Source organism: Peromyscus maniculatus, chromosome 3 (genome assembly GCF_049852395.1).
Source record: "Peromyscus maniculatus bairdii isolate BWxNUB_F1_BW_parent chromosome 3, HU_Pman_BW_mat_3.1, whole genome shotgun sequence".
Classification (NCBI taxonomy): domain Eukaryota; kingdom Metazoa; phylum Chordata; class Mammalia; order Rodentia; family Cricetidae; genus Peromyscus; species Peromyscus maniculatus.
This window is the reverse complement of record NC_134854.1, coordinates 49,276,620-49,294,379: the sequence shown is the minus strand read 5'-3', so window position 1 is coordinate 49,294,379 and position 17,760 is coordinate 49,276,620. Positions and strand designations below refer to the sequence as shown.

Sequence of the window (17,760 nt, the reverse complement as noted above, 5' to 3'; positions counted from 1 at the left end):
CATCCAGAGACCTGCTGTGGGAGTCTTCCCCTTCTTCCTCACATCTCCTCTTCTTTCCTTTAAGCCCTGGGCCCTGGGATCCTACTGTCCCTTTCCTCCCTTCCCCTGCCTTATCTCTCTCATACACGCGTGCATACTTACATAGAAGTATATTTAAGTTCACGAAAGAATTACCACTAGTCAATTCCTCTTTTTTGGTCCTTTCAGAATTTTCCACTCTTGTTATGCTCATCTCTACTACTGCCTCACTCAAAGGAAAGAGGAGGGAAGAAAAATAAAACAGAATAACAAAATGTGTGTGTGTCCAGGAAAACTTAAAACAAGTCTATCATTCATAGGTTCAGTTAATGAATGTTTATTTCATAATACATGGTACCAGGAATTGTACAAGGTTCTGAGAACACAATAATGAATAACATGAACACTGTTTTGCCTTTTTGACACTTACTCTCTAGTAAGAAAAACAGATGTTAAATAAGTGTAATAAAGTGCAGATCAATAACATACAAAAGAAAATATAAATGATCTAGAAACAAAATGAGCATGTTCTAATTTCCCTCTAGATCAGGGATTACACACACACACACACACACACACACACACACACACACACACCCCAGATGTCTTTAAGCGGAGGACAATAAGATAAATAAAAAGTTACAAAGATTGAAGGAGAATGGGCACAGACAGTAAGAAAATATGTAAAGTCACATCAAAAGGGAGAAGTACTACCCAGGAAATAAAAATTGTTCCTTTGATGAATCACATTCGGAGGGAGAGAGATGCCCCCCCCCCCAGCAGCTGTCACAGCTCAGGCCAGGAGCTGGCTTACCAAAGACCATCGTGGGAGGCAGAGGTTGCATTTGACGAACACATTTTGGATCTAGTGTAGACTAGGGGCTGGAGAAGACCAGGACCGTGTACAAACAGAGCAGGCAGAAAGATGATCCTGTCACACAGAAGTAAGATGTTGGTGGCCTATTTTAGAAGAATGGCAACCGTATGAAGAGGGGAAACAAAGTTTTTAATTGCTTCTTTGAGTATTGAAATGGGATCTCACTGTATAGCCCACGTTAGCTTTGAATGTACACGTCTCCTGTCCCTGCCACTCTCTCCTGAGTTCTGGGACTGTAGGTGTACACCATTACACTTTGCTTTGGAAGGGTGTTTTCTAATGTTACAATGATATGAAGTTAGTCTTTACAGCATATCTCATGGGGAAATAAAAGAACTGCTTTTCTAATATATCATACTTGGATATTTTTAAGAGAAATGTGCTCATATAAATGCTTGGTCACATTGAGGATATCTTTGGGAGTACACATAACAAAATTTTATTAGTAATTACCAGAGAAAAAATATATAAGGAACTGAGACAGTGGTAGAAAAATTCTTTTTTGTGTTTAATTAGAATTAGTTACTCTAAAGAAAAGTAATGGACTTTCTATCCATTGGTGTTGAAAGTGCTGGCTATGAGAATTGAGACAGAGTATTAAAGGTGATGCCCAGAGCTGTGGTTTAAGCAATCTGGCCCGTTATCCTCACACTTAACTTGGTTGAGAATACTGGTAGAGGAGAAGGTTTGCTAAGGAGGAAAAACTGCTCAGTTTGAGACACGTTGAGCTGGAGGTGTCTAAAAAATACCCAAGTAGAGCAAGTCTAATAGTCGAGCATCTAAGTAGTTCATGCCTGGAGCTCAGAAGACAGGGCAGAGCTGGAAATAGGCCCTTCTGAATCATGAGCTTGGTCATCTACTAGTGGCAATCTACAGTAGTAAGTGGGACTGCCTATGTAATGAGAAACAAAGAGCCCCAGTGGGCCAAAATTACTTCATGGAGTGGTAAAACAAAAGCACCCAGAGTGGTAGGAACGTAAGAGTGTTGAATAGTCTGGTGTATTCTATAGAGTTCAAAAAAAAAAAAAAACCTGAGATGATTAAGTGGCTTTACCTTCAGGGAGATAACAAGAGTGGAATCGGTAGCATGGAGAAGACCAGATCAAATCACAAAGGGTTGAGAACTCAGTGGAAGCCAGTAGATAATGGAATCAACTCTTAAGAAGTCTGGCTTTGATCAATAGGGCAGCTGTCGAAGGGAGAGGTGGTTTGGAAGGAGGGTGTTTAAAGAGTTCAGCGTGCTTGCTGGCAGAGGTGATGGAGGAGAGGTCACAGATGACACAAGGGAGAAGGGCCGGAAGATGCAGGGATGGCTCCCTCAGGGCGTCGGAAAACACAAAAGCAACTGGATCTGGAACCATTTAGAACACGGATGGAGTTTAACTACACAGAAGATGGACTTGCTTCCACTGTGAAAGAGAATAAAACTGAGTCATGATGACTCACTTGGCCCTGTAAAGTTCCATACCACCAAAGGTATGTTTACATTTTTGTGATAGTTCACTGTTGGGCATACAGCTTTGAAAATGTGTATTGGAATACACTTGTCTGAAATTTCCAAATCTTACTTATCTGTTCTCTGTTTCCAACAGCACACTCAGCTTTCTGACTGAGATGTTGATAGGAGTGAGATGAGACATAAGCATTAGAGACAAGGAAAAGGCTATACATCAACCTCTGTAATGGGTGCTCTGGATACTTGGCCCAAAGTTTCCCTCCAGGTAGGAATGGTCAGATCAGCATTAGTGCTGTTCACTTCACAGCACAGTATAAAAGTAAAGGGAGAAAGTTGTGGATCATGGCATCCTCAAGATAAAAACAGGAGCCTGTGCTTTCAGGATCAAGGATGATAACTTACAGAGGATCACCTAAAAAATAGAGCAGAGAAGGTCCTATGGAAGAATTGATTGGACCACTCAAACAAAGGAAGATATGCTTCAGCTCTCACAAAACATATCAGGATACAAGTGAGATGCAAACATCTCAGACTCGGAGCCTCTGGAAAGAAGAATGCAGTACACTGATAAAAACTATTCCATAAGTAAGAGCATGAAAAGAGACTTGATATCCATAGACTTTGAGAAAAAGCAAATCAAAACTACAATGAGATAGCATTTCACACCCACTACCAGGATTTATAAAATGCTGAAGGCCATTATGGAAAACAGTATGATAATTTAGCTAAAGAATTAAACTCGGGTTTGCCATGTGATCCATTAGTTCAATTTCTAGGCATATAAACCCCACCAACACCAATTAAAAACAAGGACCTCTATAGACATGCACACTCTCATTTTCTTAGCAGCAACATTCACAATAACCAGGAGATAGGAAAACCCATAAATACACTTTGACAGACAGATGGATAAACAAAGTGAGGTGTGTGTACAGTCAGTCTTAAAAAGAAAGACAATGCTGATACCTTTACATAATAGAAGAAACCTTGAAATTATTATACAAAATGAAACAAGGCAAGCACAATGGAACTGGCCTTGTACAATTCCACTTAGATAAAGTGCCTACAATAAATTCCTAGGCAGGACGTAAAATGATGGTTATTGAGGACTAAAGAGAAGGAATAGCGGAGAGGTATTGTTCAGTGGATAGGAGTTCCAGTGTCTGAAGATGAAAAACTTTTGTAGATGAATAGTAGTGATGCTTATACAATAGTCTGAATGTACTTTATAGTGAACGTAGTTAAAACGACAATTTTTATGATATATACTTTTGACATAAGAAAAGCATTAAAGGCAATAGGATAAGGAATTTTTCTTCTTGTAGTTTTCTACTTGGGATTTGCTTGCTAGTTGGGCAGAGAGTCCTAAGGAGAGTAAAGAAAAGGAAGGAATTTAGCATCATGATGGTTCTTTTCACATGAAGCATTGTGGAATCAGGCAAGTTCCTGGCTTACTGCTTTCTGTCTTCTTCTGTTCGAGGCATAAAAAAGATCATCCAGATGTCAATCAAAGGTGTCAGTGTCCTCATTTCATGTCCTCAGTTGCCAGTTTCTCAAAATATGAGCTTTAGAGGAATCCAAAAGGTATGTACAATAGATGACCACTGCCCGTCTCTACAAATGATGAAATGTGAAGGGTGATATATTGCCCCTTAAAGAATATTTTATATATACCTTCCCACAACTCACAACCATTAGTCAGATTCTTGCAGAACCAGATCTCTCCCTTTTTCTGTCCCTCTTCCTCCCTACCCCTCTCTCTTCCCACACCTTGACCCACCTGGGGCTAGTTCTAAAGTAGCAGGATCCTCTTTAGAAATGGTAGATTTCTTCTCCATCCCCCTCACCAAGGTCTAGTCCAAGATTCAAATGTCCCAGGGTATTTCGACGGAGAATTTCCCAGCCACGGTGGCTACTGCTGCTTAGGGATGTAGTCCTAGACAGAGGAGGTGTTTGGAGGACCACAGAACCTCTAGCTAAAGTCCCAATCTCAGTCCCAGAAGGCTGTTTCTCAGATAGCTGCTCTTGCACCTCCTCCTTGTCTGAAGATTTGAAAGCTTCCACATAGCGAAGTACTCGGTAAGGATTCTGGTCATGGTGGTACTCAACTCTGGGAGGAAACAGAAAAGACTCATGATAGCTGAGGAAGGTGGGTCATGGAGAGAAGCAGAGGTGAACATGGAGGAAATGGAATATTGGGAAATAGAAGGAGGGACCAGAAGTAAAGTAAGAAGAGCATCTAGAATGGAGGGGCCAAAAGAGAATGGAGTGAAAGTTAACCTGATAATGAGGTGAGAGAAGTAAGAAGTCAACTATGAGAGTAATGGAACGAAGGCTGTGCTGTATGTGGTAACATGAGAGAAAAAAAAAAATAAAGAGATCTGCGTGTCATGAGGTTTCCAGTATCCAATTCAAGGTGTACCAGTGAGGGGTGAGGAGAGCCAGGTCAGGGGATAATAAGGGTTGTCCATGAAGGAAGAAGCTAGAGTCAAGGCCAAAGTATATTGGAAGTGAGGATAAGGAAGTAACATGAGTAGACACAAGTAAAAAAAAAAAAATGGACAACCCATATCCACACCTGAGCATTTACATGTCTGTACGCATACCATTTCACACACCACTGCCCTGTAGTAAACACAGCTGGCTATTGTTTTCTAACTCCCCCCTCCCCCACTGACACTTCACCTCCCCCACTCTCCCAACAACAGACTAATGCAATCCCATGACATTTCCTGGTTGCTCACCATCTCAGAGATTCCACCTGCAGGTTTCACATACAAACTGTCACTCACCGCAAGAACCAGCGGTCCCCCAGGCCGTACTCATAACCACAGATACCGGATCGAGGCCATAGGAAACGAGGCATTTTCCTCTCCAGCATCACTGTAGTGGCCACAACCTGGAAAGAGACGAGGTAGCAAAAGATCTGAGAAAGAGCCACAAGGGACAGAGAGACACCAAGGCCACCAAAAGGGGAAACAAAAACCAATCTGCTCAAGGAAGACCCTGGAGGCCAGTGCTAAGAGCTAACATTCATCCACATCTAAGGTTGTCCCAGAACCATGCTAACCTGGTTATCTCATCAAAACAGGACAGAGGATATTTTTAAATAGAACAATGAGTTCTATATTATTATTCATATTCACAGAAAGTGAGTCATTCAAAACTAATGTGATTTCCTTCCTACCTCCCGTAGGAAAGCTCAGACCAATGGCATTGACTTAAATAAAATGATCAAATGGAATCTGTATGAAGTCAGAAATGAAACAAGGCAGCTCCAGTTCATGGACTTCCTAACAAATTAAAAATCCATATCTTAAGAAGGAAAAGGTTTGATTAATGTCTGTGTACTTGGCAAGGAAGTTCCTAGTAGTATGTCCCATGTTCTGTCCTTTGTCCTGACCTCATTAGTTGGCTAGATGAAACAGACATCAAGCTTATCAAATGTGCCCATTACACAAAACTGGGAGGGATACGTAATACGTGGAGTGACCAAAGCAATATAAAATGATTTCACCGAAGCGGAATGCCTCTCTAAAGCCAGCAACACAAAGAACTAACAGAACAAAATGAGAAGTGTTGTTACCTTACTTTTAAGGAATTTAGCTCATTCGTGTAACAAAGATCCAAGGGTGATGGTTGATTGTGAGTTTAGAGTGGCCACTTGTGCATCTGGTTGACAAACTGACTCCATTGCACATGTTAGTGACAGTGAGTAGTGTTTCTTCCATAAGAAGAATAAGAAGAAGCCTCTTCTGGGACTTGACCGCTCCCACCACATCAGGAACTATTCTAGTATCAAACGGACTTGAGTAGAGTGTGCAGTCCAGATGGGTTGGGGACAGGAGATTATTAATGAAGGAGCTGTCAATTCCTAACACATCCAGCTCTCTGTGACACGTCTTTCTACACTCCCTCATTGTCTTGTCTTCTCTTGGTCCCTTTGTTGTACCAGGTTCTCTCCCACCTTCCTTCCAATCATTTTGTTCTCTTCTCCTGGATAGCTAGCCCTCTTTCCTCTGAAATGAGTCCTCATGGTTATTCTTCATTTAGCCTTTCCTTGATCCTTTCACTCTGACAACAGAGCCTATCTTTTTTGTCTAGACTGTGATCTAACTACTTTCTGACACTTGGTTAGAGTAGATGGGGCTGCACAGTTAGTTGGTTCTTCCTAACAGACTGGAGAAGAGGGGACCTCACCTTCTTACTGCCACTTTGGCCTCTACTATGCAGCACTTGACCTTGTCTTAAGTTCAAAAATAAGCCTTTCACCTAAACTTTGTTACAGTCCCATGGAACTTAGAATGAATTGTCTGGGGCCAAACATGCTTTTAATCTTATTTTTCGAGATATAGAGAATTCAACCCCTAGCCTTGGACATACTAGGTATAATAGTTTGAATGTAATCATCCCCTATAAGCTCATAGGGAGTGGTATTATTCAGAAGTGTGGCCTTGTTTGAGCAGATGTGGCCTTGTTTTTAAGAAGTGTGTCACTGTGGGGGTGGGCTTTTAGGTTTCCTTTGCTCAAGTGTCACTTAGTATAACATTCAGATCACTTCCTGTTGCCTGTGGGTTAAGATATAGGACTCTCAGCTCCTTCTCTAGCACCATGTCTGCCCACACACCACCATGCTGCATCATGATGATACTGGAGTAAACCTCTGAAAACGTAAGCCACCCCAGTGAAATGTTTTTCCTTTATAAGAGTTGCTATGGTCATGGCAACCTTCACAACTCTTCACAGCAATAGAAACCTTAAGACACTAGGCAAGCAAGATTCTATGCAGCTACATCTCCAGCCCAAAGGCATTCTTTTAAAGCCTGTATTGTTGGACAATGTCAGAAGAGTCAGAGGGTGCAACTGTAATGGGACCTATAGAATTGTGAAAAAAATGTGTACCCTGCCCCTATTCCCTCAGGTGCCTTCAGCTTCTTAGAAGATGTCAGCATGGGGTGGTTTGTCTTAGAAGAGAGAGTCAGGCTGAATGGGTAGAACAGGGAAATTGATGGGATGTGTAAGGTAAAGACTGGATTCTAGACAGATATCCAAATCTAGTTTGATGTTTTAAACTTCCCAGTTATGAGGATCAGTTCATCCACCTCCAACTCCTTACAAAAAGCTGCTTGGGTTTGGTTTATTTCTCTCGGTGGTCACACACCCTTCATTGACATAAACCCTGACTTGTACCCTCTCCACTATTCTCTTCAGCTAGCTAGTCCTACCCATCTTTAGTGTCTCTCTTAAACATTTCTCCCTCGATAAAAGCATTTCCTAACTTTCTACTTTAATTCCTCAGTTGCATATCTTCTTAGCACGACGTACTTCTCTGTAGCAGTTTTACTTCTATGAGTTTTCAGCCTTCCATGAAGTGATTTACTTAGTGTCTGTCTTTTCCAGAGCTTGGCACTTCAGCTGGAGGACCTCCTATGTCTTTCATGGCTGTGTTTGTGTCCCAGCTCCTAGACACTTCCCTGCATATAACAGGCTTTTGAGGAGTCTTGCCACATACACACTATATAATTATCTGAAGGGTAAACATTGGTTATATTCAGATATTTATATAGTACTCATGTGGAAAGATATGTGCTCTCTGATAGATAGGAGGAAAAGTCTCAAGTTGAGGAGTAGAATTACAGCAACAGAGGGTTTAGTTCACTGTAATACGGATGCTTCTGATAATAAACTTTTCACAGTATGGAAAACTTCTATTCTCTGAAACCTTACTCAAATCTACAAAATAATAAGGTCATAATTAGACTAAAGAATATACTGAATGACTCTCACACAGATACATAATTATGCTGAAAAGCAGCTCAATTACCTATGAGTCTTTGGAACATAGCTCATAACTCTAGTATTTGATTAGCTTATTGTGATACAAAGAAGAGATATAATAGGGATTTAGGGATTTATAGAACCTAATAGAAAAGAAACTCTAAATTTATAAACTGCATCATATAAAAACAAAATATTCTTGTTCTCTGTGGATTCAGACTCCCGGATTTACATTTTTTTACCTATAGTAACTACCCCGACTGCATGCTTAGACCCTCCACCCCATCGATACATGCTTCAGGCTTGTATAACTGAAACAGTAGCCTCGCGGGGCTGTCCTGGGACTCCACGAAGAGTGGTTCACAACGAACACATCCTACCGTGATGTTTCCCTTCAGTTCCTGCCCCTTTGCAAGGGCAACACAAATGGACTCACCTGTGCTCTCCAGAGCTCATCCCTCTCCTGGGCCACTCGCCAGTGTGTGTCCCCCATCATGGCGATGAACAAGTTGAGCATGAGCAGGGTGGCGATGATGGCGAAAGCAGAGTAGGTGAGGTTGTACATGAAGGGCAGATCCACACTGTAGTTGGCAGGGCCATCGATGTTGGTGAGGAAAAGCTCAAAGGTGCTGAACAGTGCTGTGGGGTAGTCGGAGAATTCCCCCAGACTGTCTGGGTTCTCTGTCTGGAAAATGATACAGAAGGCTGCTCCGCCCAGGAAGATGCAGATGGGGAATGAAATTGTCACAATAAGTATGGACTTAGTTACCATTAGTTCTGTTTCTGATCTATATATCTCCATCAGTTTATACACAAGAACATGTGACTGTGCGTCTACAATATTACCTTAGAACTGGCTAAACCTAAGAATCCTGACTAAGTTCACTGTTCTGGGTAATGATAACACAACGAATTATATGTGTGCACATATGCACAATAAGTTGCCTAACAGATTATTACCTTTTGGAAAACCAAATATTTAAAAGGTAAGTCATTAAAAGAATGTATTGAGAGTTCGAGGCCAGCCTGGGCTACCAAGTGAGTTCCAGGAAAAGGCGCAAAGCTACACAGAGAAACCCTGTCTCGAAAAACCAAAAAAAAAAAAAAAAAGAATGTATTGAATCTCCTATGACTTTGAAGAGCAGAGCATGTGATAAGGCCAAAAGAAGAGCACTTTTTAATCTTCAAGACTTCCAGAAAACCACCCATCACTCTAGGCGAGCTTTGACCATCATGGAAAAGCTGTCTCACTGGTGTGCACCCTACCACATGGCAGGCTATTCTGGATCCTTACAACAGCACAGGGCCCTTTAAATGGCTTCTTTCTGTATGGTACTGAAATACGTGACAAGGTGGTCCCAAGAGCATACAAAAGAGTCTTTTCTTTAAGTAAAATCACAAGTGCAGGGTGATCATTTAGGGGATCAGAGATGTAGGACATCTTCAGGAAATAAGTGCTCTTCTCCTAATTGCAGTCTGTATATGGGTAAGCACTTTATGGGCAAGTAAATTTAGGGTAGGCAGAAGGAAGAGAACTTGCATCGGGCCTCACAGGATAGAGCACTCCATGCAGACCGTCAGTTTGATCCTTACACACTTAAGGTCCTAATATATATATATATTTAATCTATCATTTTGTGGGGAACCTCATTGAACAGAGAAGCTTCTAGAGATAGTGATAGGGTTCTGTAATGATGGGGCAGGGTTCTTCAAAGATCATTTTTCTTGTACATCCTCTTCTCTAATGGGTGACCAGTCAAAGACACAGAAGACTGAGCTAGAATTGCAAGTTTTTCATGAATCAGACCTGGGCCTTCTTCCTACGAGTGCAAACTCTCTCGTGCCTGCCAGTGCTCCCCCGATTCTCTCAGCTGGCTTTTCCTTCCTGTGCTGGACTTTCTCTGCTTCTTGGCACTCCCCATTGCACCTGCTTGTCTCCATTCTCTCGGTCTCTCATCACAGCTCTTCTTTGTCTGCATTCTCTGCCATGTCTCGGGCTCTCCAAACTCTCATCATATACCTCCTTTCTATAATCCTTCCCTTTTCTCCATACTTTAAATGACTACATATAGAAAGAGGGCACTTTCTGTTCTATTGCATGCCTTCTATTTCTTCTTCTGAACTGTAAACATAACAGAGTTCAACATGGCCTTGTCCCTATTTGCCAAGGTAGTATTTAAAATATCTACAACTCTTCAGTGTTAGATGTCTCTCTTTCTCCAGTATTCCTTTAAGGGGCTTGTGGCACAGTTAGCAAAAATGAATCTTGATGGCTCAGAACTCGTGAGTCTACCTTCCAGGCCAACCTGGATGGTTCCTTTCTATGGACAAAAGTGTGCTTTTAGACTCAATTTCCAATAGGAAATGAAAACAAAAAAAAACCAAGTGAAAGTGTGAACTGAGACGAGAGTCATCTTACTGAAGATCTGCCTCCAACAGTCTAGAAGTAGTGCTGTTACCTGAGGCAAATCCCAGGATGACCATAGCCATCAGCCAGCAGAAGCGTAGTAGGTCTCCAAAAATCATCTACAGGAAACAAAGAAGAGGAAGAAAGATGGGGTGACTCTTTCTCCACTGTCTCCGAGCAGCTGTTGCTAACAGATCTGAATGTCCCCATGATGCCTCCAGCTCGGCTCTGAACAGCATTTCTCTTTTCAGCTTTCCCCACTTATGAAGGTCCTGTATCCTAATCAGAGGGAGGTTTGGGGAAGCACTGACCTTCTGAATCATGATTGTGAAGGGGCCCAGCATCTGGAATCCTCGGGCAAAGTACATGACACTACACCAGCCCAGCACCAGGGCCATGGATATGGGTACCGCCTCCCCATTCACATTGGTAAGCCTCATCACCATGGTCACCAGCACAAGGGAGGCATAGGTGATGCTGGAGTGAGAGCAGAAAGCAAAAAGTGAGGCATGAGCTGGGAATATTCTGGATCTACTGTAACATGATAGAGACTTGACTAGCACCTATGGTGATATTTTATTAATTATTAATAATTATTAATATATGTGATTAATATATTATTAATATATGTGATTTTATTTGTATGTTAATAAATAAAGTTGCCTGGGGGTCAGAGCTAATAGCAAGCCATAGCAGAAGCTGGGCAGTGGTGGCGCATGCCTTTAATCAGATCACATGGCAGGCATAGTCTGTGTGTTCAAGGACATAGCCAGCTTGGAGACACATGCCTTTAATCTCATTACAAACCATAGAGACCTGGAAGTCTGTATAGACAGACAGTGACAAGGAGGTCATGTGATTGGGTTTACAACCAATGAGAAGGCAGAACAGAAAGTCAATGAAAAGACAAACACACAGAGTCTCTTTCTCAGGGGAAGGACGCTAGCAGCAATGGGTGGTAAGAAGGTGGTCTCAGCTTTTGGCTACTGCTCTCTGATCTCTGGGCTTTTAACTCTGCATTTGGCTCTGTTTCTTATTTAATAAAACCATTTAGAAATACATCTACATTTGGCACCCAACATGGGGTTCGAACCCACGACCCTGAGATTAAGAGTCTCATGCTCTACCGACTGAGCTAGCCAGGCTCAGTCCATTTAGAATTACCCACACATTCAGGCTAAGTCTTAACAGATAAAACATAAATCCAAAGATTAAAATCCACTGGGCAGAAATCTCTGAAGTGTCACCCCCAGGTCATATCCAGGTCTCAGCAAGGGAACGGTACACCTGTAAGACTCTAGTAAGTGAAATCAGGGCCTGAAAGAAGACACTCACATGATGACATGAAATGGTCCCCCAAGAACTGTCTGTCCAAAGTAGCGAGAGGCACCAACTCTGAAGATGTCTGGGATCTAGGGAAGGATGATAAAGCATATATATATATATATATATATATATATATATATATATATATATATATATATATATACTGCAATTCAATAGGGGACCTAGGTAGATTGCTTTATCCCAGACTCCCCTGCTCCTTACCTCTAGAAGTAGAATAACCACAGCCCCAATGACTGTCACCAGCTCCCCCACCAGCCGGATATCATCTTGGTAAGTCACATATGCTTCCTACAAAAGGAAATCAGAACAAGAAATATTTCTTAATGTGAGGAGTTGTATAACCTTTGGTGCCTACTGTCTAAAGCTGTCAAGTTGTGTCCAAGAGAAGGGAAGGCTCTTTTTATCACTATCAACGTTACCCCATTGTAATTTCCACCCTGGCTAATTCTGGGACCAGGACGTGGGTTTACGTGTCCAAGGTTTTCTAATAATGTTATATGCTAATGACTTGATCTAGTCTGTGGCAATGCTGCCTCCTTTATATATGTTCTGAGTAACAATTTCCATATGTATTGAGCAACTGAGACAACATTTCAAAGCACCAAAATGACCAAATAAAATACTGGGCACGGTGGTACATGCCTGCAATCCAGAGACTGAGATGAAACAACAGAGCATAAATGCAAGGCCAGCTTGGGCTACATAATGAAACCTTGTCTAATGAAATGACAGAAGAAAACAAACAAAACAACAAAGCATGCCAAATGGGTAAGAGAGACTAGGACATGGTGATGGTGGTTTCTGCCGTGGAATGAATCCAACTGCTCCAATCTCACTGTGACTTCCACTCACTTTTAACATATTGTAAGCATATCTCAGAATTCAGGGGCTACTATGGGCCCAAAACTTACTAGCTCTAATGAGACCTTGAAGCACTGAAGACATTTGATCATAAGGCTTCTCATCTGGAAGAGGAAAACCCTAATGCTTATTTTCTGTAGATAGTGTAAAGGTCACAGTAGGTGTTGCCTTTGGAGTGTACTTTAAACCATAAAAAAGCCCTAGAAATAAGTATTGTAGTTTTACTGATTTGGCAATTCATAATAGGGTAGAAATGGGCCTAGATATGGATTTTGGTTTTCTGGAAAGAACCTGATTATCCTGAGAAGTTAAGATATTCCTGGGGTCAAGGTGGGTTGAAGGCCATCCTGTTTCAAGAGCATGCAGATTTGATAATGGAATTCTTCATGCATGATCCTTACCTACTGAGAATCCATGACCTCATTTGAATGAATGCAAAAAAGTTTTTGGACTGCTTTTTTCTGGGGGGTGGGGAATTTATGTACAGAAAATTTCAGCATGGAATTATACATCTGAGTTGAGCAAGTTAAAGCAGTGTTGGGCCTGCCCCAGAGTCTTTTGTTTGCTGGTAATTTGGTTTGTTTGCTTATTTTACCCTCATTCCTTGCAACTATATGAATTCACTTTCTTCTCCATGGAAATTCAGTTCACAGAACATGTCCTTTCACTATCGATTGTGTCCATTGCAGCTGTCTCTTAGAGCATACCATGCCAATTCATTTTTAGACAGTGGGTAAGTGGACAAATAAACAGTAAACACATTAAATTTAGAAATAACTTTAAATGCAGAAATTAGACAAGTGAATCTGTTCTTGTACAAATTTTGTCAAATTTCCTTTTGAAATTTTGTATCTTGGTAAATGGGTCTAGACCAGTGGTTCTTAACCTTCCTAATGCTGTGACCCTTAATATAATTCCTCATATTGTGATGGCCTCCAACCATAGAATTATTTTCATTGTAATTTTGCTACTGCTATGAATTATAATGTAAAAATCTGATATACAGGATGGTCTTATGTGACCCCTGGGAAAGGGTCATTTGATCCCCCAAAGGGGTCATGACCCACAGTTTGAGAACCACTGGTCTAGGCAATGCCATCAACTTTTGCTTGTTTCCATTAAGAAGAGACGCCCAACCAAGAATGGTAGTAAAAGCTTGTAATCCCAGCAACCGAGAGGTGGAGGCTGAAGGATTGTGAATTCAAGGCCAAATCCCAGCAACGGAGAGGTGAATTCGGGAGAGTTGGGAGCTCAAGCCCATTGTTTGACTATGTAATAAATTTGAGTCCAGTACGGACAACCTGAGATTTTGTTTTGAAAGAAAGGGAGCAGGAGGTTGTGAGCACTACGCTCAAGACAGAAGATAGCACAGAGTTATGAAGATCAGGCGCCCCTAGAGGCCAATGAAGCAATGACAGCATCTATGTGCTTACTTGAAATGAAAAACAAGAAACTTGTGGGCAAAACAGGTGACCAATCTCCCTTGTTGGGGCTCCCCACACAACTCCACCAGCCCTTCTTTTCCCATTCAGCAGATTCCTTTACACGGAGACATTGCCCTGCACAAATTCACCAGTCAGATAGGCATCCAGAAACTGCAAGCATGATATGGCTGCCCTTTCTCCCAGAGTCCCCTCCCTTAAATCAGGCTACAGAGTACGGGGTCTTCTGTGAGTCCGCTTCTTCCTGTTCTTCAAGACCAGTAAACAAAGGGGTTTTGTTGTCTTCCAAAAAATTCTATTCTATTCTCTCTCTCTCTCTCTCTCTCTCTGAAATGTGTCATAACAATAATTGTTTTAGGCACTTAAAGCATTGGCCTTTGATTGAAGAGTTTCATACTGACGAAATTCTTTTTATTTAGAACGTTTATTTTTATGGCCTTAAGAAAATGGTAGTGCTTTAAAAGTGCAGAGACCTTAGATTTCAATGATACATCTCTGATTTCTCAGGAAGTGATGAGACATTACTCTTTACTCTTAACTCTCATTACTCTTAACTAACTCTCCTAAGCTTCCCTAGAATTAAACTCAGACAAATAATGAATTTGCCTTTTTAAGTTTCAGAATTTTATTCTTTAGGGATTGTACTCCAGATGTTCTGCCTAAATTAAGCATCTAATTCATAGTTCTTTAGATTTGTGGTTCTTAAAAAAAGGGTTGGGGATCAAGGTTGTGCTTGGTAAACTGTTTAAGCTACACAGTCACTCAGTCTCAACTCCTGATTGTTCAGCCTCCCTGTTCTTTTGATGCCTCATTTTCTTTCATTTCACAGGACCTCATGCCTTTAGGCAAACACAGTGCTGTCCATCATCTTCATCATCCCTGTATTCCTGCATCCCTGTATTCCACTCTCCTCCAAGCTTTGAGACTACTCTTTTGGAAATGTGAACATTATCAAATGACTTCTCTTTCATGCCTTTCCTAGCTGTCCAGTGCCTTCAGGCTAAAAACACAGATGGTATGAGAGAATGTTCCCTAAATACTTACCAGAGTAGAAAGTCACTACATAGTGTCTGGACAGGATTAACAAACAGACTTAAAAGCAGGGGATCCTCTGAGAAAGGGTAAAACCTGGTTGATCCCCCTGGAATGAGACATGAATGGGAAAGAGTGGCAGGCCAGGATGTAACTGCTATTTTGTTTGATTTGATTCTTTTTGTTTGTTGTTTTTGTTTTTGTTTTGTTTTCTGAGACAAGGTCTTACCCTTGGCTGGCCTGGAACACATTGTATAGACTGGGTTAGTCTCAAATTCTGCCTCTACCTCTTGAATGTTAGAATTCCAGGTGAGGCTGCCGTCACACCCAGCACTGTTGTTTGATTTGTAAAATTGTGTGTGTGTGTGTGTTCTTTTAATTAAAAGTGTCCATTGTGAGAGAAGAATCAAATGTAAAGCCTAGATTGACTAACATGATTTACCAAACTCACTGCTCTGTCCTCTGTCTTGTGTTCTTATGCTGTGTGTGGACTAATTACATACCAATGGTGTCCTGTTAACCGGGCCTTAAAACAGGACTTACTCTTCCCTTAAGAAACCTCTGACACCACATCTGTCTAGTTCACCCTTCCTGTGCTTCAGGATTCAGGTCAGGCCAACATTCGTCTGGGATCTCCTTCAATGCCCTTCTGCAGTGAGCTCAGATGTGTCCCCTGTGGGCACCTGGTGCTGCTCTGATTATAGACCTCAGCTAGGGCACCGAAGTGTCTGTGTTCTCCACATCTCTTAGAGCGCCCGGAGGACATTAGCATCTTACTCCTATTTTTTATTCACAGTTTACAACATTGTGAGAAAGTATTCATTTAGCAAGAAAGGCAAGAAGAAAGAGGGGCTGTGGAAACAGCAGAGAAACAGCGTTCCCTGGAAGCTGCAGGCTGAAGAGGGAAATAAATCAGTAAGTGGGGATAGAGAAATCTATTTGGAAGCAGACCAATTGAAAAGATGGTACCTAACGGGGTTCTTCTGAGACTACCAGAGTCCTTGCTCAAGGTCATCTGAAACATAAAAGAAACTGCACTCCACTCCTCTAAAAATAAGTATTTCCCACAAATAACCAGAATTTAATGCATTTCCACATGGCTTAGAATTTTAGGAATTGTTAACAGCCTGGGAGCCGTGATAACCTGGGATTTAATTGTCAGTAACCAGATCCCTTGTCCCTCACACCCCATTGACAAGCTATCCTAATGAGCTGACTTCTCTGCATAAAATGCTCAGGAGAGGGCATAGCAGAGCTTTAGCCACCAGTGAGCTGGAAGGGCTTCACATGTACCGTGTGGAGAAAGGTCAGCAGTAATGATCGTCCCAGAGCACAGGAACAGGTTGAAAATCCAAGTTCACACTTTTGATTTTCTCTGCCCACATTAGACCTACAAAGGGCCCCACTGGCAGTTAATGGAGGATTTCTCTGATTTTCTAAATTGAGCAGAGCTTCCTAAACAGGACTGTCAAGTGTTAATCGGCAAGTGTTTACCACAACACAAAGGCAAAGTAGGATCCCAGGACAGTTTATGTCAACTCATTGTTTTTCTTTAAGAAGGCCTATAGGTTTTCATGGTTTGTATCCTGAGGTAAGGGCTGCTGGCCTTAGGAGAGTAGAATCCTGTTCCCAGGAAATGTCACCCACTCAGAGTTTATCACCCAGTCTCTGTATTTTCTCAGGAAGGTTGATTGGGAAATTTCCTCTCTTCCAAGAAATCATTAGGTAACAGTGACCACTCCTTTGTGAGTTGTTCTTGTAAAGGTTTTGCCCCCTACCTCCACTACATTTGTTTTATTTTGTTCTGATATGCTTCGATTTGTCATTAATACAGGATTTCACTAGAGAGCTCAGGCTGACCCAGAACTCACAATCTTGGCTCACCACGGCAAGTGCTGGCCAACATCCTTTCCCTTTGCCCTTTGCCCATTTCCTAGAACCTCTGGTCAACTTCTTTCATCTTCCGCTCTGCACTTCAACTATGTGGAACAGTGGGATTCACTGAGACATTAAATTATAAAACAGCAGTATGTGTGTCTAAGGAACTACAGAAATTAGCCCCAGAAGATTAAGATCCATTCCAATATTTTGATCACAGAATAAGGGGGAGGGGTGGGCACTCTGGATGATGAGGACTCCGTGTAACACAAAAAATTCTACCCAACGCATAGTCTTCTTGCCCTGCATTCCACACATTTACTGCCAGAAACTTCAGGTAGCTTAACAGGGTCTCCAAAGCTTGACAAGTGCGTGCAGGGTACACATCTAAGCACTTGGTAGAAGTTATTTTTATCTCCCAGGCTCCCTGTTTCTCTTCTTTCCTTCCTTGGCTTTAATTGGGATGCTTGTTCCCCAGGGAGCTGATTAGAAGCCTTGAACAAGGGATTGTACAGAATTGGAGATCAGATGGCTTTTCAAAGGGCTATGTGGCTAGGGTTGCCTGGAGCTTAAGATAGAGAAGGGCATATGGAATCATCACACTGACTATGCCAAATCAATGATTTAAAATAGATAGGAAACCATGTATAATTCCTAAAATTGT

At 41.7% G+C, this 17,760-nt stretch overlaps 1 protein-coding gene and 1 non-coding gene across 6 annotated transcripts in view; both read right to left on the bottom strand.

Moving 5' to 3' along the window:
- Nucleotides 1-325: 325 nt before the first annotated feature.
- The window catches only part of Trpv5 (transient receptor potential cation channel subfamily V member 5), a 32,314-nt gene continuing 14,879 nt past the window's right edge, over nucleotides 326-17,760 (bottom strand). The window contains exons 9-17 of one of the 5 annotated variants that reach the window (XR_013049739.1): nucleotides 12,085-12,171; nucleotides 11,872-11,948; nucleotides 10,848-11,013; nucleotides 10,589-10,655; nucleotides 8,566-8,834; nucleotides 5,144-5,250; nucleotides 4,132-4,461; nucleotides 3,807-3,965; nucleotides 326-3,716 (exon numbers count right to left, since the gene is read on the bottom strand). Coding sequence is in view for 3 of the 5 variants with exons in the window: in XM_076566428.1 (XP_076422543.1) it covers nucleotides 4,164-4,461; nucleotides 5,144-5,250; nucleotides 8,566-8,834; nucleotides 10,589-10,655; nucleotides 10,848-11,013; nucleotides 11,872-11,948; nucleotides 12,085-12,171 (1,071 nt within the window). In the remaining 2 variants the exon portion in view is untranslated. Of the gene's footprint in view, nucleotides 4,462-5,143; nucleotides 5,251-8,565; nucleotides 8,835-10,588; nucleotides 10,656-10,847; nucleotides 11,014-11,871; nucleotides 11,949-12,084; nucleotides 12,172-17,760 lie in introns of all 5 variants that reach the window. The other 4 variants (XR_013049738.1, XM_042274645.2, XM_076566428.1 and 1 more) reach the window with 4 other exon arrangements.
- Nucleotides 11,609-11,681, bottom strand: Trnak-cuu (transfer RNA lysine (anticodon CUU)). The gene has a single exon. It is a non-coding gene; the product is annotated as a tRNA-Lys (tRNA).